Source organism: Sorex araneus, chromosome 6, assembly GCF_027595985.1.
Source record: "Sorex araneus isolate mSorAra2 chromosome 6, mSorAra2.pri, whole genome shotgun sequence".
In the NCBI taxonomy this organism is placed as follows: domain Eukaryota; kingdom Metazoa; phylum Chordata; class Mammalia; order Eulipotyphla; family Soricidae; genus Sorex; species Sorex araneus.
The window spans coordinates 94,464,971-94,491,666 of record NC_073307.1 but is presented as its reverse complement, the minus strand read 5'-3'; the positions used below and the strand labels follow the sequence as shown (position 1 = coordinate 94,491,666).

The 26,696-nt window shown below is 61.0% G+C and overlaps 1 protein-coding gene across 4 annotated transcripts in view; it reads left to right on the top strand.

Moving 5' to 3' along the window:
- The first annotated feature begins 11,516 nt into the window (after positions 1-11,516).
- Positions 11,517-26,696, top strand: part of CARD10 (caspase recruitment domain family member 10) — a 29,496-nt gene continuing 14,316 nt past the window's right edge. For 2 of the 4 annotated variants that reach the window (XM_055141125.1, XM_055141122.1), the window contains exons 1-8: positions 12,081-12,150; positions 12,486-12,737; positions 13,404-13,541; positions 17,522-17,847; positions 21,787-21,993; positions 22,533-22,688; positions 24,569-24,694; positions 26,015-26,206. In XM_055141125.1, the coding sequence (XP_054997100.1) occupies positions 12,503-12,737; positions 13,404-13,541; positions 17,522-17,847; positions 21,787-21,993; positions 22,533-22,688; positions 24,569-24,694; positions 26,015-26,206 (1,380 nt within the window). In that variant the 5' untranslated portion in view covers positions 12,081-12,150; positions 12,486-12,502. Of the gene's footprint in view, positions 11,630-11,711; positions 11,734-12,080; positions 12,151-12,485; positions 12,738-13,403; positions 13,542-17,521; positions 17,848-21,786; positions 21,994-22,532; positions 22,689-24,568; positions 24,695-26,014; positions 26,207-26,696 lie in introns of those variants that run through there. The other 2 variants (XM_055141123.1, XM_055141124.1) reach the window with 2 other exon arrangements.

Genomic DNA, 26,696 nt, shown 5'->3' with positions numbered 1-26,696 from the left:
CGTAGCACAGTGGGGGGCATTTGCACGCGACTGACCCAGGTTCGAACTCTGGCATCCCCTAGAGTGCCCTGAGCACCGCCAAGAGTGGTTCTTGAGCCCAGAGCCAGGAGTAAGTCCTGAGCACCGTCAGGTGTGGAATCCACACCCCCCCCAAAAAAAATTAAAAAGTCATTGAGGACCAGGCTGGTGGCTCAGCACCAGGGCAGGTACCGGGCACGCATGCGGTCCTGGGGCCCAGCCCTGGCACCACGGGAACCTCGAGGGCCGCCAACAATGACCCCCCCACACCAGCATAGCGCCAGGAGTAGCTGCCAGGCTCCTCTGGGTGTGGCCCCAAAACAAACAAGAAAACTTTCCGTGCCTACCTTTCTCCTTTGACACACGCTGGGACGGTCTTGGAGCCCCCCCAGCCCCCCTTCATGCAGTTCACTTCCTGGAGCTGTTCTACCTGGCCTCGCCCGCCTGCATCTCCTGCCAGTCTCCACGGTTCGATTGTTATTTGCTCCTTTGTTAGGGGCCGCGCCTGGAGGTGCTCAGGGCTGACTCTTGGTTCTGTGCTCACTCCCGGCAGGGTTTGGGGGGGCCCTGTGCCATTCTCACGTGCAAGCTAAGTCCCTTCCCTCCCACATTAACTCCCCGGTGTCTGGGTTTGATTTCTCTGGTTTGTGCCTGTGTTTATTTATCCTCCACACCAGAGGCGTTCGCTGGCCTTTGTCACTCTCTGCTGATGTGTCTCCCTGGGTCGAATGAATTTCCCCTTCCCCTGTCGCTAGATGGCTGTTTGGGTCACACCCGACGATGCACAGAGGCTACTGGCTCTGCACTCAGGAATTACACCTGGCGGTGCTCAGGGGTGGGGTGGGGGCCCTATGGGATTCTGGGAATCGAACCCGGGTCAGCTGCGTGCAAAGTAAACGCCCTCCTCGCTGTGCTGTCGCCCCAGCTCTGCTAGATGGCATTTCACTGTGTGTGCCTGTTCCAGCTTTGTATTTGACTGGGGGTGGGAGCAGAGACCCCCGTGAGACATGTGCTGGCATGTGTCCTGTGGCCAGCTGGCGCCAGCCCACGGTCCTCTCTGTACGTCGGCTTGGCTTTTGTGGGTCTGTTGCCGTGAGCACGAGGGTTCATTGCGGAGATCTTTAAAATTTGTCCTTTCTAAGGGGCTGGAGCGATAGCACAGCGGGGAGGGCGTTTGCCTTGCTCACAACCAACCCGGGTTCGATCCCCAGCATCCCATAGGGTCCCCCAAGCACCGCCAGGGGTAATTCTTGAGTGCAAAGCCAGGAGTAACCCCTGAGCATCGCTGGGTATGACCCAAAAAGCAAAAAAAATAAAAATAAAAAAATTGTCCTTTTTAAAACATTGGGGTTTGTGGGGCTGGAGCTATAGTACAGCAGGGAGGGCATTTGCCTTGCACACAACCAACCCGGGTTCGATTCCCAGCATCCCATATGGTCCCCTGAGCACCACCAGGAGTAATTCCTGAGTGCAGAGCCAGGAGTAACCCCTGTGCATCACCGGGTGTGACCCAAAAAGCTAAAAACAAAGAAACAAACAAATAAAAAAAAACTTTGGGGCTTGGGGTCACTCTCAGCAATGCTTGGCGTTACTTCTGGTTGTGCTCTCAGGAATCACTCCTGGCGGTGCTTGGGGACCACACGAGATGCTGGGGCTCGAACCCGGTCAGCCCTGTGCACAGCGAGCACCCTCTCTGGACCCCAAACAGCCCCCAAACTTGTACTTCTTTTTAGGGGGATTCTGGCACTGCCTGAGTCTACACTCTTCGGGGCCACTCCCAGTTGTGCTTGGGGGACCATTTAGTTTTGGGGGCTGAACCCCAGCATCCCACACACAAACCAGCTCTCTCTCCAGCTCCAAAACTTGCGGGTTCTATTTGGGCGGGATCAGGGAATTTAGGGCCACAGTCAGCGATGCTCAGGGGTTACTCCTGACCCTGCACTCAGGAATTACTCCTGGTGGTGCTCGGGGGACCCTATGGGATGCCAGGGATCGAACCTGGGTCGGCTGCATGCAGGGCAAATGCCCTCCCCGCTGTGCGATGGCTCCGGCCCCTGGTGCTGGGAACTGGGCCCAGGCCCCACCGTGCCAGGCAGGCGCTCTGCCTCCCCCGGGACCCCTCCCCAGCCCCAGGGTGTTCATTCCACCCCAGGCGCTTCAAGACTTCCACAGGGGATGGTGACACAGGGACGTGGGGTTACACGTGTGGGACCACCATGTGGTAGGTCTCTGGGCCTCCTGCTCAGTTTCCCTATGAATCAAAAATTGTCCTAAAACACAAAGTTGATTCAAAATGAAACATAGCAGGTGAGAGAGAGGAGAGAGATAGGAGAGAGAGAGAGAGAAGAAGAGAGGGGGAGAGAGAGAAAGAGAAGAGAGGAGAGAGAGAGGGAAAGAGAGAGGGAGAGAGGAGGAGAGAGGAGAAAGAGGAGAGAGAGAGGAGAGAGAAAGGAGAGAGAGGAGAAAGAGGAGAGAGAGGGAAAGAGAGAGGGAGAGAGAGGAGAGAGGAGAAAGAGGAGAGAGAGGGAAAGAGGAGAGAGAGGAAAGAGAGGAGAGAGAGAGGGAAAGAGGACAGAGAAAATAGAGAGAGGAGAGAAAGGAGAGAGAGGAAAGAGGAGAGAGAGGAGAGAGAGGGAAAGAGAGGAGAGAGAGGAAAGAGAGGAGAGAGAGGGAAAGAGGAGAGAGAGAATAGAGAGAGGAGAGAGAGGAGAGAAAGGAAAGAGGAGAGAGAGGAGAGAGAGGGAAAGAGAGGAGAGAGAGGAAAGAGAGGAGAGAGGAGAGAGAGGGAAAGAGAGAAGGAGAGAGAGAGGAGAGAGGGGGAGGGGGCTGGGGCTGGCATTGCGTGTGGTCTGCCTGAGTTTGATCCCTGACATCACATATGGTCCCCGAGCCCCGCCAGGAGTAATCCCTGAGCCAGAGCTAGAAGCAGCCCCAGGTATTGCCAGGGACAGCCCAGAAACACCAAGGAGGAAAAAAAAAAAGAAAGAAAAAGAAAACAAGAGAAAAGAGGGAAGGGGTGGGAGGCAAAGGGAAGAAGGGGAAGGGGAGGGCCGAGAGATGACAGCCGTGACTAAAAACCTCTCACTTCCCTTTGAGGTCCCAGGCACATGGTAGAATTCCAGGCCTCAGTCTCCTAATCCATAAAATGGGGCAGCCGGAGGCTGGAGCAACAGGACAGCGAGGAAGGTGCTTGCCTCGCATGTGGCTGACCTGGATTTGACTCCACGGCACCGTGTATGACCCCCTGAGCCTGCCGGGAGTGATCCCTGAGCACAGAGCACAGCAGGCGAGACCCTCCCACCCACCCCTCAAAAAGCACCAAAATTAAAACAACAACAACCAAACAACACAGTGGGCGTGGATGCGGGGCGGCTTGTAGAACCCGAGCGAGGTGCCAGATTTACTCTGTCCAGTGCCTCCTGCCGCTGCCCGGGAGATGGCAAAAGGTCCGTCCCCACCCCCCGGGCCCAGCAAAATTGAGGGGGCAGCGGGGGGCGGGATCTGAAGCCCCTCCCCCTCCCCCCATGAGCACGTGGCTTCTTCTCACTGCAGCGAGTCGCAGCCAACGGGTTGGGGCAGAGCGGCCCTGCCCAGACGCAGCGGGGCTTGGCGTCCACACGTGCGCCCGGAGGTGGTGCCAGCCCTGCCCGGGGCTGCGGGGAGATGGCACTGGCCCCCTGCGGAGGGAGCGCCTCATTATTCACCAGCCTTCCAGACTGGACCGCCCACTCACCCCACCTTCCGGGAGGGAGGGGGTCTGAGTCATGGGGACCCCGGTCAGCAGGACGGATGGTGGCACGAAAGATGGCAAGTTCGAGCAGGTGAGAGGAATGCCAGGCCCTTGGACCCAAGTTGGGATGCTGTGGTGAGCCAGCCTGCCCCCGGCCCTTTGCACATGCTGTTCCACCCGCCCTTCCTCCTCTCTTCTCCAGTCTGGCTTTTTAATGCCCTCAGGCAGCCAGGAGAATTTCTTCCTCACCTTTGATTTTATGATTTTAAATGGGGACACGTTCATTGACAAGCTTACTCAGAGCTGAGGTTTCGGCATACAATCCTCCAGCACCTCTCCCTGCTCACCAGTGTCAACTTCCCTCCACCAGTGTCCCCGGGTCCCTCTCCTGACCCCCCCCCCCCACACACACACCAGCCTGCTTTTCTTTTTTCTTTTTTCTTTTTTTTGGGGGTCACACCCGGCGATGCACAGGGGTTACTCCTGGCTCTGCACTCAGGAATCACCCCTGGTGATGCTCAGGGGACCCTATGGGATGCTGGGAATCGAACCCGGGTCGGCCGCGTGCAAGGCAAACGCCCTACCCGCTGTGCTATTCCTCCAGCCCCCACCAGCCTGCTTTTCTGACAGGCACATTAAAAAGAAAACCCCTGTTTGTTCTGAGGCACTGTGATTTGCAGTTGTTCAGGACTGAGTTTCATGCATGTGAGGTTCCGACTCCAGTCCCCGCACCGTGTCCACTTCCGTCCCCCAGTGTCCAGTTTCCTCCTCTCCCTCTCCCCCACCCCCCAGCCTGCCCCTCACATTCCAAGGAGCAAGAATGACTGCAGCTAGAGAGGTCGGCCCCCCGGGGCACCCCACAGGGGACCGGGCAGGCAGGTGGGGGTCGGCCAGACCTCTCTGTTTGTCGATAACATTTCCTGGGGGGGTGTCCCCCAGGTAGCTTTTGTCTGAAGTACTGGTGGGGGGGGCTACCTGGCCAGGTTGGCAAGAAGATTTAGGGGCGGGGAGATGGCTGGGTGGGTGAACCCCCTGTTCCCTGGGGTCTGAAGGGAGAGCTCCCCAGATAAGCAAGTCAGTAAGCCCAGAGATCTTTTTTTTTTAAGTATTGATTTTGGGGTCACCCCTGGTTGTGCTCCTTGGAAGGGACTCTTTCCAGGCAGTGGTGCTTGGGGATCTCTCCAGAGGTACTGGGAATCGAACCTTGGATCTCCACTTCATGGAAAACCAAATCCTGGTCCCCTTTATTTAAAAAAAAAAAAAAAAAAGATTATTTAGGTGTTGGAGCGATAGTGCAGCGGGGAGGGTGTTTGCCTAGCCGACCAGGGTTCAATCTCTGGCGTCCCTTAGGGTCCCCTGAGCACTGCCAGGAGTGATTCCTGAGTGCAGAGCCTTGCCGGGTGTGACCCAAAAAAACAACAAAAAAAATAAAAAACAAAAGGTAATTGTAGGCGAGGGGAGATAGTACGGGAGGAGGTTGAACGCTTGTTCTCAGCCGGCCTGGGACCCGGTACGGTCCCCAGCACCACTAGGGGTCGCTCCTGAGCACGGAGACGGGAATCTCCCCTCCCCCACCCGCCATCCCCCCTAAAAATAGACGCTGAACAGGGGCTAGGGGAGTGGCTGCGGGGCGGGGGCGCGGGTCCTTGGCTTGCAAAGTGCCGTGTTTGCTCCCGGGAGCGCCAGGTGCGGCTCCCCTGGGACGGATGGGAAGACTCGGGCCTGCCAAGGGCCCGCACAGAGCATGCCCGGACACCCTGCCCTGGGGGCCGCTGGTCGGGGCCCTCAGCGCCACCTTCGTGCCCGGCGCATCACGTGGAGACTGGCACACGCTGCCACCACCTGCTGTCCGCTCTCAGGGGCTTGGGCTCACCCAGGGCTGCGGGGGCGCGGGGGGGGGTGCTGCAAGGGGTCCCCAGTAGACTCCCGGGCACTGTGGCCCCCGGGGAGGGTGGGGGGAGGCGGTGACTCAGAGCCTGCAGGGCCAGGGCCTCTCTTCTGACTCAGCCCTGCAGAGCTCACGAGACTTGCTCTGGAATCTGGGCCCCAGGCTGTGGTCCCGGGGGCCACCCACCTAGACCCGAGGGAGGGAGACTTCATCAGGATGGACATTCCCGGGGTTACCTGGGGTGGGGGGAGGTGCTCACTGGTGCGGTCGGTGTCACAGCCACACCAGGCAGGTCCCGCTGTTGCTTTCTGGATGCTTCTGGCCCCAGAAGGGCGAGTTCTCCCCCAGCCCGGTCTGCACCTCCCCGCCCCCCCAACCCCACCCCCGGCCAACCCAAGCCCAGGGGTGGACAAACATCTGATTGATGTGACTCGGGGTGATTAGCAGGTCGGTTTACCCAAAGGCAGCGGGGGACAGACATGAAGGAACAGCTGCACCCCTCTTTCCTCCATCCCCCCAGACGCTGGGGAGGGGGCCGCCAGCCAGCCCCCCCTGTGCCTCCACCAGGTGATCCCCTGTTTGTTTGTTTTTGGCTTTTTGGGTCTCACCCGGCGATGCTCAGGGGTTCCTCCTGGCTCTGCACTCAGGAATCACTCCTGGCGGTGCTCGGGGGACCCTATGGGATGCCGGGAATTGAACCCGGGTCGGCCGCGTGCAAGGCAAACGCCCTCCCCGCTGTGCTATCGTTCCTCCGGCCCCTCTCTGTTTTGGTTTGGGGGCCACACCCACGGGTGCTCAGGGCTTACTCCTGGCTCAGGGGTGGCTCCTGGCAGGGCTCGGGGGAGCCTCGGTGGTGCCCGCGATAGAACCAGGCTGAGTCGCGTGCAAGGCAAGCGCCCGGCCCGCTGTCCTATCTCTCAGGCCTGCCGAGACAGGAGTGATGAGTGACTTCACGTCCGTCCAGTACGGTCCATAAATATATCGTCGTGTTCATCCGCACCCCCCACCCTCACCCACTTCCCCGCTCACAAACGGTTTCCTGATAACTCGGAGATCCTGGGTCTTGGCTACGTTGGAGCCGGCCAGGCGGTGGGGCCGACTTATCTGAGGCCACGGGAAGTCTGTCCCTTCTCTCCGCCTTCCTCCCTCATGCCCCTCACGTCCCCTCCCCCGACTCGGCAGGGGGGAGTCTCCCCCTGCGTGGGTTTCAGGTCCCACGCATGGGGGAGAGGAGAGAGTATTTGCGGGCCGGGTGAGCGGGTTGCACGGTGCACGCCGTTGGCCTGCAGGGGGCGGAGTTCTGCAGAGTGAGGCGGGGGTGGGGGGTCGGGGGTGGGGTGGGGAATAACCACCTTCTAGTTCAGACCCCTGGGATGGGATGGGCAGGACCCCTTAGACCCTCTCAGGCGCTTCCCCCGCCCCGGACGCCGGGGAAGGGCTGTCTCTGGCTCAGAGAGGGTGGAGAGGGCGGGTGGGAAACTGCCGCCCAGGACGGATTCCGTTAGGGGGAGGCCGGGCCTGGCGCCCAGCTCTGATAAGGAGGGATGCGTGTTGCAACGCGACTCCCAGCTCGGGCGGTTCTGGGGTTTGTTTGCTTCTTTGCTTTGCTTTGCTTTGTTTTTCCGCCCCCCTTTCCAGAATGTCAGGGGTCTATTTCTCTTCTTTTCTTTTCCTTTTTCGCCTCCTGGGTCACACCCGGCGATGCTCAGGGGCTCCTCCTGGCTCTGCGCTCAGGGATTACTCCTGGTGGTGCTTGGGGGACCCTATGGGATGCCGGGGATCGAACCCGGGTCGGCCGTGTGCAAGGCCAACGCCCTCCCTGCTGGACTATGGCTCCAGCCCTGGTCTGTTTCTTTTTTTTTTTTTTTGTGGTTCGTTTAACGGAGGGATCATAATATCTAATAGAATTGAAGCTGTTGTTGTTATTGTTGTAGGTTTTGAGGCCACACCCAGCGGTGCTTAGGGTTTTCTCCTGGCTCTGCACTCAAGGATCACTCCTGGCTGGCTTGGGGGGACCATGTGGGGTGCTGAGGATTGAACCCGTGTCCGCTGCGGGAAAGGCAGGCGTGCAGGCATGCAATCTGCCAGGCTATCTCTCGGACCCCCTGAAGTTGTTCTTTTTTTTAAAAAAACATAAACTTTTTTCTTTTAATGGTGCTGAGGATTTATTTATTTTTGCTTTTTTGGGTCACACCTGGTGATGGTCAGGAGTTCTTCGTGGTTCTGCACTCAGCAGTTACTCCTGGCAGTGCTCAGGGGACCCTATGGGATGCTGGGAATCGAACCCGGGTCGGCCGAGTGCAAGGCAAACGCCCTACCCGCTGTGCTATCGCTCCAGCCCCTATTTTTAATTTTTTTGAGAGACACACCCAATGGCGCTCAGAGCTTACATCTGGCTCTGTGCTAGGGACCACTTTTGGGGGGGTTTGGGGGGGGTCCAGTGGGGTGCTCAGGGTTGCACCCAGGTGGGCTATGTGCAAGGCGAGTGCCTGCCCTGCTGCCCTGTGGCTTGGGCCCTTGAAGCTGTCACTTAATTTTATTATTATTATTATTTTATTTTTATAAAGTTGTTCACAATAATTTATTACATTCAATATTTCAACACCAATCCCACCCCCATGACACCTTCCCACCACCTGAAATTTTCCACCATCACCCAAGCCTGCCCAAAGGCAGATGCTAAATAATTTATTTTGTATTACTTGTATGAATAATCCATTAAAAATGATCCAAAAAGGTTTCCTTAGAGGAAAGTGTGTGAAGATTTTTATCTCACCTTGGAGACATCAAGCCACTCTATAAGAGATTACTAACATGTTGTTATAGGTTGAGCCTTGTGTGCATATACATATATATATATATATATATACACACACATATATATGTCACTGTCACTGTCATCCCTATCCCGTTGCTCACCGATTTGCTTGAGCGGGCACCAGTAACATCTCCATTGTGAGACTTTCTACTGTTTTGGCATATCGAATATGCCACGTATATATATATTTAATTAAGATCCATCATCTTCTACTTTTGGAATTGTCACTTTGTTTTGCTTTTTGCTTTTTGGGTCACACCCGGCAATGCACAGGGGTGACTCCTGGCTCTGCACTCAGGAGTCACTCCTGGCGGTGCTTGGGGGACCCTATGGGATGCTGAGAATCAAACCCTGGTCGGCCACGTACAAGGCAAACGCCCTCCCCGCCGTGCTCTCTCGATCCAGCCCTGGAATTGTCACTTGAAAGGTGCAGAGCATCTGCCAGGCCTCCAGTGCTGCCACACCCCTCCCCTGTTTGTTTTGTTTTGGGGGCCACACTCAGTGATGCTCACGGGTTACTCCTGGCTCTGTGCTCAGGGATCACTCCTGGGTATGCAGGGCTGGAGATCATACATAGGTGGGCTGTGTGCCAGGCAAACGGCTCACCCAGGCCATTCCAGAACCCCCCGCCCCCCTGCCCCCCCGCGGTGGCACCTCCCAAACCAAAAGTCAACCGCGACTAAAATGGTTCTCTGCAGCCCGCACTGTCGGTGCCTGTCTGCTGTGTGCCAGCTCTCTCGGACCCGAGACGAGAGACAAAGGCAGAGTGACACGCCTGGGGGCCCCGGTGCACCCTGATCTCAGTTTCAGTCCCTCGGGAGGGCTCAGTCCAGGCACTGACACCTGAGATGTGACCAGAGGCTCTGGGGGAGGTGCGGGGCTCGGAGCATCTTGCAAAGAGGGATGGAGGGACCACCTTTGTCCCGTCCCTCGAGGGCTTTGCGGCCCTTGCGGGGACCCCACCCCCACCCCCAGCAGCAGACAGCATCGCTCCTGGGGTCCTGGGAAAACCCTGATCTCCCACCAACCCATCCACCCTCTCTGTGACACGATGGCCCCATTCACAGGCAGTTCCTGGAGAGAAAAAAAAACGGGACAGACCCAGGAAGCAGATGGGCCGGGGCGTCCAGCGACGAGAAAGCCGTGTCCTGGGGAGAGACAGCAGAGTCACAGGCGCACACAGGGACAGCAGAGTCACAGCCACGCGCAGAGCACCACACCGAGAACTGGAGTCGTGATTAGCTGGAAGGAGACCCCCGAGTCCCAAGTGCGGGTCAGGGAGCCTAGGGCTGACCATGGGGGGGGCGGGGTGGATATGCCGGAGACTTTGCGGGAACCGAGTGAGGCCAGAGAGCCAGCGGGACCCTGGGGCAGAGCACCGGGCCGGGGGGCTCCGTTTCAGGCTGATGTGCTGCCTCGGGCAGGTTTGGAGCTAGGGACTTGGACCCCCCCCCCCTCCGGCTGACAGCGCTGACCGGCCCTGCCCATCGGGGACGGGTTTCGCCTTGGAGCAGAAGTGACCGCCCCGCTGTGGGTCCGAGGCAGGGAGCCATGAGCTCACCCCTCTCAGCCGCTGTCTGAGCCCAGACGGGCAGAGGTCAAATGTAGGTTCCCCGGGGCACTTTCTCTGCTCCCAGACGGGCTGGGGGAGTGGCCGGGGTGATTCAGCACCTGCCTTTTGCCCAGGGAGACTGAGACCCAGAACCCTTTGCACTCAGCGTGGTGAGGGAGGGGGGAAGGACTCAGGCCCTGCCCCCATCGGGGTGTTTCAGGGCCCCCCACCCCTCCTTTCCCTTCTGGCGGTGGAGAGCTGCATGCAGCCGAGAATATGAAGGGGGGAGGCTTCCGAGCACACGTCCACCTTCGGGCCAGGATGCCCAGGGCAGGCGGGAGGCCGGGGTGCGGGGAAGTAGGTGTTTCCCCTACCTGCTGCCCTTCTGGCCGGGTTCTCTCCGTGGAGTCGGGGTATGCACGCGTGCAGGCATGCGTGGTCATGCGTGCATCTGGCTGTGGCCTTCAATCTTCTCCAGGAGCGTGGGGCGCCCCCCAGCGGCCCCCCCCCCCCCGCCTCCCCGCTAGCCCCAGAGCACACCGGTGACCCTCCATTTCTCTGCTGGCCCCTGGCTTCCTGTGCCTTATCTCCCGGCCCCGCCCCGGCGCGGTGATGAGAAAATAATTAACCACAGGCTCATTTTCCAAGGCTTCCAGCCTTTTCTCCTGGCCGAGATAAAAATAGTCACAATGTGCAGGGCTGGGGAGGGAGGTAAGAGAGGCCAAGGGCACAGGGGGCCAGCGGGAGGAAGGGAGGCCGGCGTGTGCCGGCGTGGGGGCTGTGCCCCTCCTGGCCTGCAGGCCTGCAGCGAGCGAGCGGGCCGGGGCGATCGCTCTGCCCTGCAGGTCCCGGCTTGCTTCCTCTAGGACGGGGCCAGCTTGGCGCTCGGTTCTTCCTCCGGGTGTAAACAGGTGATCCCCCAAATGCACCAAACAAAGAACACCCAATCCAGGCTGCCGTGATCACTGCCCAGTGGGAAGTGACGGCAGGAGGATAAAGTTAAACCAGTTTCGGTGCTGTCCGGTGGCTCAGAAACCTGGGGCGGTTGGTTGAGAACTTTCATTTCTTTGGCTCAGGATTACGGGAGGCCCCCGGGAGGCGGAGGGCGTGGGAATCTGGGGGGCGGGGGCGACCCATCTCTCCAGGGTACCAGCTCTGACCGGAGTGCATCCTGGGCATGGTATGTGCCCGCGGACATGGGCAGGCCTGATGGTGGTCAGTGACCCCAAGGGTGCCCGGGCGGCACACGGAACCCTGGGGACTGTTTCTCAAACTCACTTTAGTACACCCTGGACTTGCTCCCCAAGCATTCCTGGCTTCAGCACCAGGAAGAAGCGTTTTTTGGCAAAGTGGTGGCCCTGGTCCCCTTATCAGCGACACTCCCAGGAGCAGGGGTGTTCGAACGGCATCCCAGGTCGTTAGCGCCCCCCAGTGTCTGAGGAGGGGGCTGTGACCTCTGCACTCGGCTGCCCAGTCCTGCGGCCGCAGGGCCGAGCGGGAGCCGGCAGAGAGCCGGGGCCCGGGGGCCGCCGGAGGGTCCTGCTGGGTCTGGAGCGGGTGCTCCAGGCAGTGCTCGGCCATGAGGACCCCCGAGGCCCCATGAAGAACAGGGGCATGGTATAGGTGGGGCGCGCTCGGACCCCGGGAATCCTCTCCGGGAGAGGCAGCGGGTGGGGAGGCCCCTCCGCGCTGTCGGGGGGGAGGCCAGAGGGGCCGTGCGCGCGCAGGTGAGGCCGGTGCCCCGCGGCCCGGGGTCCCGGGCAGGGGCGCGCGCGGGGGGCGCGGGGGGCGCGGGGCGCGCGCCCTGGGCAGGTGAGCGGCGCGTGCGGGCCCGCGGGGCGGCGATGGGGCGCGGCCCGCCCCGTCCCGCCCGGCCGGCAGGTGTGGGCGGGCCGCCCGGACCCCGCTGCGCCAGGCCGGGAGAGCCGGCGGGAAACAGGAAGCGGGGGGAGGGCGCGGGCCGGGCCGGGCCGGGCGTGCGGGCGGCGGGGCGGCCGGACTCGGCGGGGCCGCGGCGATGTGGGGCGAGCCGGGCAGCGCCGGGGGCCGCGGGGCCGGGGGCGGAGCCGGGGGCGCCGCGGACCCCGCCCCCCTGCGGCGCCGGAGCCGACGCCCGAGCGCCGAGCGGGGCGCGCGGGTGCGGGGTGAGTCCCGGGAGCGCGTCCCCCCCGACGGGGCCGGGGTGCGGCGGGCGGGCGCGGGCGGGGGGAGCCGCGCGCGCGCGCGCAGGGGGGATCCCGGGCCGGCGCCCCCCGACGGGGCCGGGGGAGCCGCGCGCGCGCGGTTGTGGGGGGAATCCCAGGTCGGCGCCCCCTGAACTTGCCGGGGCAGCCGCGCGCTGGGGCGGGGGGAGTCCCGGGCCGGCGTCCCCCCCGACGGGGCCGGGGCCTCGGGGAGGTCGCGGGCGAGGGCGGGCGGCGGCCGCGTCCCGGCTGAGCCCCCCGCCCCGCGCGCGCGCGCCGCGCCTGTCGCCCCGCAGACCCCGAAGACGCGACCATGCCGGGCGGGGCCGAGGCCGGGGAGGCCGAGGAGGAGGCCGGCGCGGGGTCGGGGTCCGAGGCGGAGGAGGAGGCGCTGTGGGAGCGGATCGAGGGCGTCCGGCACCGGCTGACGCGCGCCCTGAACCCCGCCAAGCTCACGCCCTACCTGCGCCAGTGCCGGGTCATCGACGAGCAGGACGAGGAGGAGGTGCTGAGCACCTACCGCTTCCCGAGCCGCGTCAACCGCACGGGTGAGCGCGGCCCCCCCCCCCCCCGTGTCCCCCAGTCCGCGCTGCCCGCTCGGGCGTCTGGGTTTTGTCAGGCTCGGGGCGCCCTCCCACTTCCTGGGTCCTCGTTAAAGCCAGGGGGTGGTATTGGGGCGCAGGCCTGGTCTGCCAGCCGGACCTGGGGGTGTCAGGGCCCTGGACGGGGCGTCTTTCCCGGACCCTCAGGTCTCCCTTCTCTCACCTCGCCCGTGGGTGACCCCGCGGGAGAGAAATGACCCAGCCCTGCCCCAGCGCGCACCATGTCCTGGGGAGGGGGGTCCCTGACACGCACAGGGTGTGGCTTTATGGGGGGCTGGCCAAGGGTGAAGGTTTCCTGGTGGGGTTTCACTCTCCACTGGGGCGCGGGGGAGGGGCTTCTCGGCCGCTGCCCGCTGGCCGGGGTCGGTGTGTGTCCTGCGGGCGGGCCAGCGGGGTCTGGGGAGCGGCCGAGACGCAGGTGCGGTGAGGTGGGCGACCCGGCCCTCTTGGCTGTGGAGGTGGAATCACCCTCCAGATTTGTCGGGACAGGCCCAGTGTGGGGCTGAAGCATCTGGGGAACGCGGGCCCTGAAGTGTGGGGCTGGGGGAGGGGGAGGGGGCGAGGGGAGCCGGCCTGTCACTCAGCTGCACCCGCGGGCCCTGCGTCCCCCAGGACGCCTGATGGACATCCTGCGCTGCCGGGGCAAGAGAGGCTACGAGGCGTTTCTGGAGGCGTTGGAGTTCTACTACCCCGAGCACTTTACACTGCTCACCGGCCAGGAGGCCGCCCAGCGCTGCTCCATGATCCTGGGTGAGTCCCTGCTGGGCCCTGGACACCGCTCGGGGCCCGAACCCCACCAGATGGGAAGCCTGTGCGCCCCCCCCCCCACCAGCCAGACAGGGAAACTGAGCCCCAGGCCCACCTGAGGCCGGGATTCGAACCCGGTGAGTTCAGTTCCGAGCCCACCCACTGCCCAGGGCTTCCCCTGCACCGGGCTCTTGCTTTCTGCCGGCCCCGGTGAGTGTGTGGCCGGATAGTGTGGGGTGTGGCACTTTGGGGGCGCAGGAAGGTGGCACCGTGGTAGAGCCCTGGCCTTGCAGGTGTGAGACCCTGGCTTCGAGTCTGCCCTCCACTCTGCACCCCTGCAGGGTTCCCAGTACACCTCTGCCGAGTAGCCCCTGAGCAGCACGGGTGCCCCCCACCCCCCTCCAGCCCCAACAAAGCAAAACAGACAAACAACAGATTCAAGAGACTTAGATAACTTCAAGCAGTGACTTGAGGATTCAGATCCCAGGGGGCCGAGCCATAGTACGGCAGGGGGGACGCTTGCCCCCCCCCGTTCTGTCACATAGGGTCCCCTAAGCACCAGCAGGAGTAATCTGAGTGCAGGGCCAGGCCGGGTGCCCCGAGTCCCGTCCCTGGCCCCAGATGACCTCCTGGGCTGGGCACTGCCAGGCCTAGCCCGGCAGCCCCGGGACACCTCAGCACAGGGCAGCAGAGAGGAACATTCCAGAAGCCTCCCGATCGCATAGAGAGAGAGACCTCCCCGTCTCCCTCCTCTGCTGACATTGGGGCAACCTCCCGTCTCTTTGCCGTGGCAAACACACGTGCACAGGCGCACTCCGAGCCCTCGGTCCTGTCCCTCTGGGTTTGGCTTTTTCTCAGATCTCGAGGTGGGTCCGTGCCACCTGCTGCCCTTATCTTTAGTGACCCCTGTGGCCTTCTTCTTTTTTTTTGCTTTTTGGGTCACACCCGACGATGCTCAGGGGTTCCTCCTGGCTCTGCACTCAGGAATCACTCCTGGCGGTGCTCAGGGGACCCTATGGGATGACGGGAATCGAACCCGGGTCGGCCGCGTGCAAGGCAAACGCCCTCCCCGCTGGACTACTCCTCCGGCCCCGCCCCGTGGCCTTCTTGTCTGAGCTGACCCCTGTGGACTGACGCTCGCTTAGGGCTCCACATTCCTGATGTGTTGCCAACCTGCATTTTTGTACCAACGTGTGTCTCCGGAGTTCTGGCAAGTCCGGCCTCCCCACGAGGGTGTATATTCTTGGGGTTCACGTCACAGACGCTCCCCTCCAGTGCAGAGGACCCCCTTTTGACCATTCCCTCACGCGTCCCCCAAATCATTTGAAGACTTTCCTTGCCGGTCAGATGTGTGCCAAGGCTAGAGGGTCGTTTCACTGAGTGACCCTGTTGACGGTGTGCTAGTTAGTAAACCCCAGAGAATCTTGCTGCCTTCACTTTCCTGTTTCTGAAATGGGTGGGCTGGGAGGGTGGCTCAAAGGTAGAGCTTTTGCCTGTGTCTGAGAGGCCTTAGCCTCAGTCCTCTGTATCACGGAAGAGAAACTTCAAAATATTCGCCTGTGTTCTCTCTTTTTTTTTTTTTTTTTTTTTTGCGTCACACCCGGCGATGCACAGGGGTTACTCCTGGTTCAGCACTCACGAATTACTCCTGGCGGTGCTCAGGGGACCATATGGGATGCTGGGATTCGAACCTGGGTCGGCTGCGTGCAAGGCAAACGCCCTACCCGCTGTGCTATCGCTCTAGCCCCCATCCTGTGTTCTCCCTTGAACAGATAATTCCCCTTTTTCCCTCCCCTCACCTCTTTCTAAGTAAGTTTCAGTAAACACTCTCTTGCTTCACCGAAAAGAAGTATCCAAATAAAATGGATTTTATAGTAACTGCCTAGGGTTGTCTTGAGGAGTCTGAAAATTAATGAATAATCCTAGCACAAAGAGAAGTAAAGCCCCAGGTCATAGGTCATACCATTGGTACCGCTGCTAATGGATCGGAGCACGTTATTTTGATATTCCACACTTACTAGCCGTTTGTGTTTGGAATTTTGCCTAATTGTTTTATTCTGTTGTTTGCCTTTTGTGGGGGAGGGGTGGACATTTGGGCTGTGCCCAGTGGTTCTCGGGAGCTAGCACCAGCTCTGGTGCTCCTCCTGGCAGTGCTCAGGGGCGCCGTACTCAGTGTCAGGGAATGAACCAGGGCAGGGCCATAGCCCACTGTACAGTCTCTCTGGACCTTCCATTATCTGCCCTTCATTTTTTCTTTTCGGGTCACACCCGGCGATGCACAGGGATTACTCCTGGCTCATGCACTCAGGAATCACTCCTGGCGATGCTCAGGGGACCATATGGGATGCTGGGAATCGAACCTGGGTCGGCCGCTTGCAAGGCAAACGCCTTACCCGCTGTGCTACCGCTCCAGCCCCTTTTTCTTCTTTTTTTAAAAATTTAATTTTATTTTTATAAGGTTGTTCACAATTATTTATTTTTTTTAATTTTTCTTTTTGGGTCACACTCGGGGGTTACTCTGCTCAGGGGTTGTTACTCCTGACTCTGCACTCAGTAATTACTCCTGGTGGTGCTTGGGGGACCAGATGGGATGCTGGGGATTGAACCCGGGTCAGCCGCATGCAAGGCAAATGCCCTCCCCGCTGTGCTATCGCTCCAGCCCCACAGTAATTTATTACATTCAATATTCCAGCACCAATCCCACCACCATTACACCTTGCCACCACCATTGTTTTTAATTTTCCCAAATACCGCCCAAGGCTGCCCCAATAGCAGGCCCGAAATAATTTGTTTTGTATTGCTTGTTCTGAATAATTGGCTAACGATGATCCACAAAAGTTTCCTTAGAAGAAGGGTGTGTGAAGATTGTTGTATCTCACCCTGGAGCCATGAAGCCCTTGCATAAGAGATTATTAGCATGTTGTTACAGGTTGAGCCTTGTATGCTGATATTTTTTTAATCGAGATTGGTCTCCTACTTTACAGCCATCCAAGGTGGTATGCTTACTCCTGGTAGATCAGTGGTGTTGAGTCTGGATGTTTTCCCTGCTTCCCTTCTTCTTGATTTGTAGATGCTCTCTGTATATTGTAGCTGATTCTTTAGGTTTGTTTTCTTTTTTTTTTTTTTTTTATTTTTGGGTGATGCCCAGCAATGCTCAGGGGTTACTTTTGGCTCTGCACTCAGCAATTATTCCTGGCAGTACTTGGGGGCATCATATGGGATGCCGGGAATTGAACACTGGTCGGCGGTGTCCAAGGCAAATGCCTTACCCGCTGTACTGTTGTTCCTGCCCCTAGGTCTGTTTTCTTCTACTTTGTTGCTTATTTTAAAAACTTTTAAAGAAAACTATAGATATAGGGACTGGAGAGCTAGTACAGCCAGTAGGGCCCTTCCCTGGCACGTGGCTGACCCAAACTCAATCCCCGACATCCCATATGGTCCCCTGAGCACTGCCAGGTGTGATCCCTGAGCAGAGCCAGGAATAAGTCCTGTGCACTGCCGGGTGTGGCCCCCAGAGAGCATACATGGATGCATCTATCTTTTCCTCTGGCCTATGTACCTCTTTTAGGAAGAGCTTCCCTACCCTGAACATAATAATAATAATAATAATAATAATAATAATAATAATAGCACTGCACTGTAACACTGTCATCCCGTTGCTCATTGATTTTCTCGAGCGGGCACCAGTAACACAGCTTGTGACTGTTTTTGGCATATCGAATACACCACGGGGAGCTTGCCAGGCTCTGCCGTGTGGGCGGGATACCCTCAGTAGCTTGCCGGGCTCTCCGAGAGGGACGTAGGAATCGAACTCGGGTCGGCCATGTGAAAGGCAAACGCCCTACCGCTGTGCTATCGCTCCAGCCTAATAATAATAATAGTAATAATAATAATGATGATAATAATAGTAATAAAAATAATAATCCAGCCTTTCCTCCTGGCTTTCCGGCTCCCTCTGACTCTTCTCGCCTCCGTCCCGGCAGATGAGGAGGGCCCCGAGGGCCTCACCCAGTTCCTCATGACCGAGGTGCGGCGGCTGCGGGAGGCGCGCAAGGGCCAGCTGCAGCGCGAGCAGCAGCTGCAGGCGCGGGCGCGCGCGCTGGAGGAGGAGCGCGCGGCGCAGGAGCGGCGGCTGCGGGAGCTGCAGCAGGTGCAGGAGCGCTGCCAGCGGCTGCGCGAGGACTGGGAGGCGGGCAGCCTGGAGCTGCTGCGCCTCAAGGACGAGAACTACATGGTGGCCATGCGCCTGGCGCAGCTCAGCGAGGAGAAGAACTCGGCCGTGCTGCGCAGCCGCGACCTGCAGCTGGCGGTGAGGGGCGTGGGCGCGGGCCGCGTGGGCGGGACCCTCCCTCCCTCCCTTCCTCCCTTCTTTCCTTCCTTCCCTCCCTCCCTCCTTCACTCCCTCCCACCCTCCCTCCTTCCTTCCTCCCTCCCACCCTCCCTCCCTCCCTTCCCTCCCTCCCTCCCTCCCTCTTTCCTTCCCTCCCTCCCACCCTCCCTCCTTCCTTCTTCCCTCCTTCCTTCCTTCCTCCCTCCCACCCTCCCTCCCTCCCTTCCCTCCATCCCTCCCTCTTTCCTTCCCTCCCTCCCACCCTCCCTCCTTCCTTCTTCCCTCCTTCCTTCCTCCCTCCCACCCTTCCTCCTTTCCTCCCTCCTTTACCTCCCTCCCTCCCTCCCTCCTTCCCTCCCTCCCTCCCTTCCTCCTTCCTTCCTTCCTTCCTTCGTTTCTTCCTTCCTTCTTTCCCTCCTTCCTTCCCTCCCTCCCTTCCTTCCTTCCTTCCTTTTTTCCTTCCCTCCTTCCTTCCCTCCTTCCTCCCTTATTCCCTCCCTTCCTTCTTCCCTCCTTCCTTCCTTCCTTCCTCCCTCCCACCCTCCCTCCTTCCTTCTTCCCTCCTTCCTTCCTTCCTTCCTTCCTCCCTCCCACCCTTCCTCCCTTCCCTCCCTCCCTCATTCCTTCCTTCCTTCCTTCCTTCCTCCCTCCCACCCTTCCTCCCTTCCCTCCCTCCCTCATTCCTTCCTTCCTTCCTTCCTTCCTTCCTTCCTTCCTTCCTTCCTTCCTTCCTTCCTTCCTTCCTTCCTTCCTCCCTTATTCATTCCCTCCCTCCCTCCCTCCCTCCCTCCCTCCCTCCCTCCCTTCCTTCCTTCCTTCGGGGTGGAAGTCTACACCCAGCTCTGGTCTACACCCAGTCCTGCTCAGGGCTTACTCCTGGCTGGACTTTTTCTTTCCCCTTTTTGGTGGGGGACTCTCCCGGCGGTGCTCGGGGAAGTTACTCCTGGCTCTGCACTTGGGAATCACTCCTGGCAGTGCTTGGGGGAAGCAGAGGGGGTGCCAGGATTTGAACCCGAGTCAGCCTTGTACAACACAAGTCCCCTCCCCACTGTGCCATCTCTCTGGCCTTGAACACCCTTTTTTAGGGAGTTCATCAGTGCTCGGAGGCCTGGGGACCACTTCTGCTGACGTTTATCCCCTGGCCCGGGCCTGGCGGGGTGCTGCGTGGGCCCAGGTGATGTGGGGCTCAGACCTGGGCACCACCAGGGGCCAGCCAGCGGTGCTCCAGCGGCCAGTGCTCAGGGCTCACCCCGAGTGGTGCCAGGATGAAACCGCACGCCAGGCGGGCGCCTCCACGCCCCGAGCTGTTTCTCTGGCTGAGAGCTGGTGTTTCCCGGCGCAGACAGGCTTTGGGGACCCTCTCTGAGGCAGGCCCAGCTCCCCTGCACCCGCGGGTCTTACACCAAACTGTGCCGGGTTCTGGGGGTGGGTCGGGGGGTTGTTTCGCGGCATTTGGCATTTGGAGCCGCCTGATGCCCTGGGCCTTAGCCATGGCTGTGGCACGGCAGGGCGTGCCGGTGGCCGGGAGGATGGTGGCACGTGGGAAGCCGTGTTCGTGGGCTGCTGCTGTGTGGGGACCGGCAGGTGTCTGGTCGGGGGAAATGACTCCTGCTCCGAGTGTGCGGCCGCCGGGTGCCCGGGCTCAGGGTGTGGTTGGCCCTGAGTCTGTGCTGGCCCCGGGGCCTGCTTGGTGTTTGGTGTGAGGTCAGGCTGTCTGTTTATCCGGGGGTACTGTGTGTGCGTGCGTGTGTGCGTGTGTGCGCGTGCGTGTGTGCATGCGTGTGTGCATGTGTGTGCGCGTGTGTGCATATGTGTGCATGTGTGTATGTGTGTGTGCACGCACACGTGTTTGTGCCCTTGTAGGATGTGCAGGGGAAGGAGGAAACACAGAAACACGGATGTAGCCCCTGGGTCCCCGGGGAACATTCCTTCGTGCCCCAGCCAACCCCCCTGGGGCTGGGGTTGGGGTTGGGGTTAGGCACCGTGATTGGCCCCCGTTTAGGAGTGAGTGAGTGGGGATACGGGCAGAGGCGGGTTAGCGCCTCCCCCAAGCTGGAAGTGCTGTTTGTTTTGAGGCCACACTTGGCAGTGCTCAGGGCTAGCTCCTGACTCTGTGCTCAGGGACCAGTCCTAGATGGGCTCGGGGGACGCGAGGGACGGCTGGGGAGTAAACCAGGGCCGGCTGCGTGCAAGGCGAGGGCTCTCCCCGCTGTCCTTGGGAGCGTTTCTGAAGTAGCTTAAAGGTAAAGGTTAAGTGGCTCTTGACCTTAAGGGCAAGGTGTGGAGGGCCGGGTCCCTCTCGTCAGGCCTGGCAGCCTTGGGGACAGCTCTCAGCCCAGGGCTTGGGAGTCACCTCCAGCCGTGCTCAGAGGAGCAGGTGGCACCAGGAATGGAACCCTGGGCCCCACACCTGCAAGGCCGAGGTCTAACCACTGAGCCACCTCTCTGGCCCCTCTTTCTCTGGGCCAGGGAGGTGGCTTACTGCTAAAGCACTTAGCTTGCATGTGGAGGCTCTGGGTCCCATCCCCTGTCTCGGGCGCTTGCACACTTCACAGTGACAAGTCCGAGAAAGGTTCTCCTGCTCGGATGGTAGCGAGGTGGCACCGGCCCAGGGGTGTCCAAGAGGTGGTGCTGACAGGGCCGGTTGCAGCCTGGGCTTGGTGACTGTGAGCTGGGTCACCGGGAGGAGTGGGTACGCATGGGTAGTGCCCAGGGTCCATCTTCTTCTCCGTGGATGGCCGCTTGGGTCTACTGTGGGGGGGCGGGGGGGCTTGGGGAAGACAGGGGGGAGGGGTGGGCTGGTGGTTGCCCCCTCCCCAGTCAGGGACCAGGCCCTGGGGTGAACTGAGTCAGCAGAGATCTCCCCGCCCATGTCGCCTTGCAAAAGGAACGAAGTCCTGGCGGACGGAGGGAAGATAGTGGCCGCCGGGCCCCTCCCCGAGACAGGTGCGGGGGGCGGGGCCGCACGTTGTATTTTACAAGGTGCCAATTTAATGAGCCGTTACTTCCCGGCAACATAAGCTCCAGGGACGAACACTGTAATTTGCGTTAAGCGAGCTTGTTCGCCGGGATTACCCTCGTCCGTCTGTCCACGTTGCTTGGCCCCTGGCGGCTGCTCCCGGGGTGGGGGGGCCGGGGGGCTGCTTCTGGAAGCTTCTCCGTGGCTGCAGGGCTGAGCTCCTGGAGGGTTCGGCCCCTGGCCCGGGTGAGCCGCTGTGCTTGGCCAGCTGGGATGTGACCACGCGTGACCCTGGGGCTGGCCCGCCCGCTTCGGCCCGGCGCTCACAAAGCGTGTTTTGTGAGGGGAGAGGATTGTGAGTCATCGTTTCTCTGCAGAGGAGGGGGAGGGGACGGTGCGTCCAACCCTGGGACATGTGCAGCCCCCGGCCGGGCCGGCCTCCCCGCCCCAGACCGGCGTCCAGCCACCCACCTGCCACCCCTGGGTGGCCGCTGGCCACACACCATGGACAGGGTCAGCCTCTGTCCCTGGCCCCGGCCTGCCTTCAGGCCTGAGCTCAGCCCCCTGCCCCCCTCCCCCCGCGGTCTTGTTTGCAGGGCCTGGGAGTGGGGGGAGCCCAGGGGGTGGTACCAGATCTGCAAATCCAGGGGCCGGAGCCATAGTCCAGCGGCGAGGGTGTTCTCCTGGCACGCGGCTGACCCGGGTTTGAGCCCCGGCATCCCATAGGGTCCCCTGAGCACCGCCAGACGTGATTCCTGAGTGCGGAGCCAGGAGGAAGCCCTGAGCATGGTCAGACGTGGCCCCAGACAGACAGACACAAGATCTGCAAGTCCGTACTCGGTTCGAGGTGGAGATGGGCCGTCTTTGGTGGGCGAGAACGCCCCCTTACAGGGGAGCGTGGGCGAGAGGGTCCCTTTCCTGCCGGTCCCGCCCGCAGCTGACACGCTGTCTCGGCGCAGGTGGATCAGCTGAAGCTCAAGGTCAGCCGGCTGGAGGAAGAGTGTGTCCTGCTGCGCCGGGCCCGGGGGCCGCTGCCCGCCGCGGCCAGTGCCACGGACGAGCGGGAGAAGGAGCCGGATGACGGCCCCGACCTGGTGTCCGAGCTGCGCGCCGAGAACCAGCGGCTGACGGCGTCGCTGCAGGAGCTGCAGGAGGGGCTGCAGCAGGTGCGGCGCGGGCGGGGTCGGGCGCGGCCGCTCCTGGCCCGGTGTCCTGGGGGGGGAGTGGGTGGCCCCTGGGGACCCCCAAACAGGGCCTCAGTTGGTGGGATCGTTTTTCTGGGCCGCCCTGTGCACAGTGAGGGGCAGCGTGGCCCCCGCCCCGGGTCACTGGGCCACACAGGAGGTGGGGGGTGGGGGGAGGGAGGACAGGCAGGACTCTTGGTATCTCAGAGACTCCAGGGGCCTGGCGGGGCCGGGGCTGGGACCCTGGGTCAGCCAGAGGCAGGAGCAGACCCGGGCCTGGTTCTCATTTAGGGCCGGGATCCTGGCCGGCTCCCCGCTGACCTCATCTGCACCCCACAGGCGCGCGCTGGGCCCACGCCCAGTGTCCACGCGGGGGTGTGTGTGGGGCCCATGGGGGTCCAGGGAGGTCAGGGCCCTGGCTGGGGTGGGCCCTGGCTGGGCGGGCGGGTGGGTGGGGGCTGCGCATGCGCGTCCGAGCGCGTTCCCGTGCGCGCGCCCCTGACGTGCGCCCCGACTCCCAGGAGGTGAGCCGGCCCGGGGCCCCGGGCTCCGAGCGCATCCTGCTGGACATCCTGGAGCACGACTGGCGGGAGGCGCAGGACAGCAGGCAGGAGCTGTGCCAGAAGCTGCACGCCGTCCAGGGCGAGCTGCAGTGGGCCGAGGAGCTGCGGGACAAGGTGGGTGACCCCGCCCCGCGCCCCTGCGCCCCTGCGCCCCCCGCGCCGCCTTCCCGTGCTGCAGCCCTGCTCGCATCTCAGATACTGAAGGGCGATGAAACTATGAGAGAGAGAGAGAGAGAGAGAGAGAGAGAGAGAGCGTGAGTGAGTGTGAGTGAGTGTCTGGGGATTATTTTAGCCCTTTGCATGTGTCATATAAATGCATAAGGTCTCGAGTCCGACGCCTGGTGCCATCACGTGCGCCAGAGACAGTCTCGCAGCTCTACCCCTGCAGCCGCGGTGCCACTCCACAGCCCAGGGATGTAGAAACACCATTGCCCAAAGGCTGTGTGAGACCCAAAGCCCCTGAAACCCAACCGTGGACAACTTTGTAACTACATCTCAGGGTGATTCAATTGAAAAAACAAAACAAAACAAAACAACACCGAAAACCACATTTTAAGGGGCTGGAGTTATAGTGCAGCAGGGAGGGCGCTGGTTCTGCCTGGCATATGGCGGCACCCAGTATGGTCCCTCGAACACCTCCAGGAATGATCTCAGAGCGCAGAGCCAGCAGTAAAATACATTTCGAGGGGCCAGAGAAGTAGTGCGGGGGCAGGGTGCTTGCTTTGCACGCGGCCGACCTGGGTTTTACTCCCAGCGCCTCAGGGGGTCCCTGAGCCCGTAGGAGTGACCGAGAGCCAGAGGGAAGCTCTGAGTGCCAACGGGTGTGCCATCCCCAGAAAGTTTCGGAGCAATAACAGAGGACACTGGGCTCCCTGGCTTTGCACGCGGCCCTGCAGCTGTTCCCGCACTGCCGGGGGCCACGCCCAGCCCAGGGCAGGAACAGCCCCAGAGCCCCAGCGGGGGTGGGGCACCCCGCACGTTTTTTTTTTTTTTTTTTCTTTTTGGGTCACACCCGGCAATACACAGGGGTCATTCCTGGCTCATGCACTCAGGAATTACCCCTGGTGATGCTCAGGGGACCCTATGGGATGCTGGGATTTGAACCCGGGTCGGCTGCGTGCAAGGCAAACGCCCTACCCACTGTGCTATCACTCCAGCCCCCGGGTTTGTTTTTTTTAAAATATTGCATCTGCCCTTTTAATGAGGAATAAGTGAAGTAAATATTACTAAATCAGACGCTGCCGTTTGGAAAATTTTTGATAGTTCAGTTGCCAAGGTGGCACTTGTGATACTTTTAAAAATTGTTATTTATTTATGTATTTATTTTTTGGCTTTTCTGGTCACACCCAGCGATGCTCAGGGGTGACTCCTGGCTCTGTATTCAGGAATCACCCCTGGCGGTGCTTGGGGGACTATATGGGATGCTGGGGATCGAACCCGGGTCAGCCGAGTGCAAGGCAAACGCCCTCCCCGCTGTGCTATCGCTCCGGCCCCTTAAAATTTAATTTTTAAAGATTAAAAAAAATTTGAATCACTGTGAGCTAGACCTTTCCGAAGCTGTTCGGAAGCTGATTAGGTTTCAGTCATACAGTGTCTCACCATAGGTTTTGAGATGCATGTCGTGACATTTTTGGGAGGGCGTGGGGGTCACTCCTGGTGGGACTGGAGGCCTCTCCCAGTGACCCTCAGGACCATGCAGCACTGGGACTTCTGCGTGTGCAGAAAACGCTCCAGCCCTCCCTGCTCGCTGTGCCCATAGAGTATCCCTTTAGAGGGACCCACTAAGGTGGGTGGGGGGAAACTTGCAGGTTTATGCCCATTTCACAGATGAGGCAAACTGAGGCCCGGGCGGAGAAGTGAGCGGCCTGAGTCTCCCAGCTTGGGATATGCGAGGGCACTTGTCTCTGACCAGAGCCCCTGTGGGGCACCCGCGGCTGGGCTTCCTGCCCCCTCCGCCCCCTCCCCCACCACGGTCTGACCCGCTGCCCCCGCAGTATCTGCAGGAGATGGAGAGCCTGCGGCTGAAGCACTGCACGCTGCAGAAGGACTGTGACCTCTACAAGCACCGCATGGCCACCGTGCTGGCCCAGCTGGAGGAGATCGAGAAGGAGCGCGACCAGGTGAGGCCCCTCTGGGAAGCCACAGCGGACTCAGCTGTGCAGGACGGAGACCAGACAGGTCCTTGCGTGCCCAGACGCACCTGCCTGGCCTGAGCCCTGGGGACAGTGGGGGCCAGTCCCGGCCCTCCGCTCCGTGCCGGTGTCAGACACAGGCCTGACGGGAGGTGCCGGCCAGCATTTGCTGACGAGGAAATTCCCCGAGTCTGGCTCCTGACCCCGGGCACCGCGTGATCCTCCCAGCCCGAGTACAGGCTGGACACCCCAGGCCTCCCAGTACCAAAGGGGGAGCAGGGGCTTTGGCCTGATTCATTTATTTTAGGGCTGGAGTGATAGTGCAGGGGGGAGGGCGTTTGCCTTGCATGTGGCACACCTGGGGTGCCCCCATAAGCCCCCGAGGCCCCCAAGAGCGATTCCCGAGTGCAGAGTCAGGAGTCACCCCTGAAGACCGCTGGGTGTGACCCCAAGTGGACAAACATGCAAAATAAATCAACGTAAGTTGATCTTTTTTTTTTTTTGCTTTTTGGGTCACACCTGGCAATGCACAGGGGTGACTCCTGACTCTGCACTCAGGAATTACTCCTGGCGGTGCTCAGGGGACCATATGGGATGCTGGGAATCGAACTGGGGTCAGCCGTGTGCAAGGCAAACGCCCTACCCGCTGTGCTATCGCTCCAGCCCCTGATCATTTCTTTAGTCCATCATCAGTTTGGAGAGCTGGTGCCAGAGATCTAACCCAGGTCAGCCGCGTGCAAGGCAAGCGCCCTTCCCCCCTGTACTATCTCTCTCTCTGGCCGGTTTCATCTTATTTCTAAAAATAATTTTCTTGGGTTTTGGACAGATAGTACCAGGGGTCAGGCGCTTGCCTTGCCCGGAGCCGACCCTGGTTTTGATTTCTGACACTACATAGCCAGGAGTGAGCTATGAGCACTGAGGCAGGAGTCAGCCCTGAGCACAGAGCCAGGAGTGAGCCCTAAGCACTGCCGGTTGTGGTATATCCCCACCCCGGCCCCCAAGAAAACAGTGTTTGGGCCGGAGCTATAGGACAGCGGGGAGGGCATGTGCCTTGCACCGCCGACCCGGGTTCCATCCCTGGCATCCCATAGGGTCCCCCGAGCACCGCCAGGAGTGAGTCCCGAGTGCAGAGCCAGGAGGGACCCCTGAGCATCGCCGGGGATGACCCAAAATAAAAGAAGAAAAAATAAAAACTTCCCAAGCAAACTATTTGCAGCCGCTGCCGCTGGCGGCCCAGCCTGAGAGGAGGGGGCGGCCGGTCGCGCGCCCGCCCCGCGCCCACCCTGCGCCCTCCTGCCGCCCCCGCAGGCCATCCAGAGCCGGGACCGCGTGCAGCTGCAGTACTCGCAGAGCCTGGTGGAGAAGGACCAGTACCGCAAGCAGGTGCGCGGGCTGGAGGCCGAGCGGGACGAGCTGCTGACGGCGCTCACCGCCCTGGAGGGGGCCAAGGCGCTGCTGGACGCGCAGCTGCAGCGCGCGACGGGCGGCGCGGGACTCTCGGTGGGTCGGCTGGGGGCTGGGGGGAAGGCGGGGGGGGGGGGGGGGGGGGGGGGGGCGGGGCCCAGGACGCTTTTTTTTTTTCTTTTTGGGTCACGCCCGGCGATGCACAGGGGTCACTCCTGGCTTTGCACTCAGGAATCACCCCTGGCGGTGCTCAGGGGACCCTATGGGATGCTGGGAATTGAACCCAGGTCGGCCGCGTGCAAGGCAAACGCCCTCCCCGCTGTGCTGTCGCTCCGGCCCCAGCCCTGGACGCTCTTAGCCAGTGCGGGGAGCCGGAGCCGGTGGGGAGGGCGGGAACACCCAGGCTGGGGTAGGAGGTGGCCATGGGGGGCGGGGCCATGGGGACCCCTTAGCGGGGCTTGGGGAGAAGCAGGTTATGGGAGGGACTCTGGGGGGGTTCTGGCTGGAGGCCCCCCACGATTGGTCCACCCAGGGGGCCGGGTCTGGTGGGGTCTTCTTATTGTATGCATGTAGGAGGTTGGTTTGT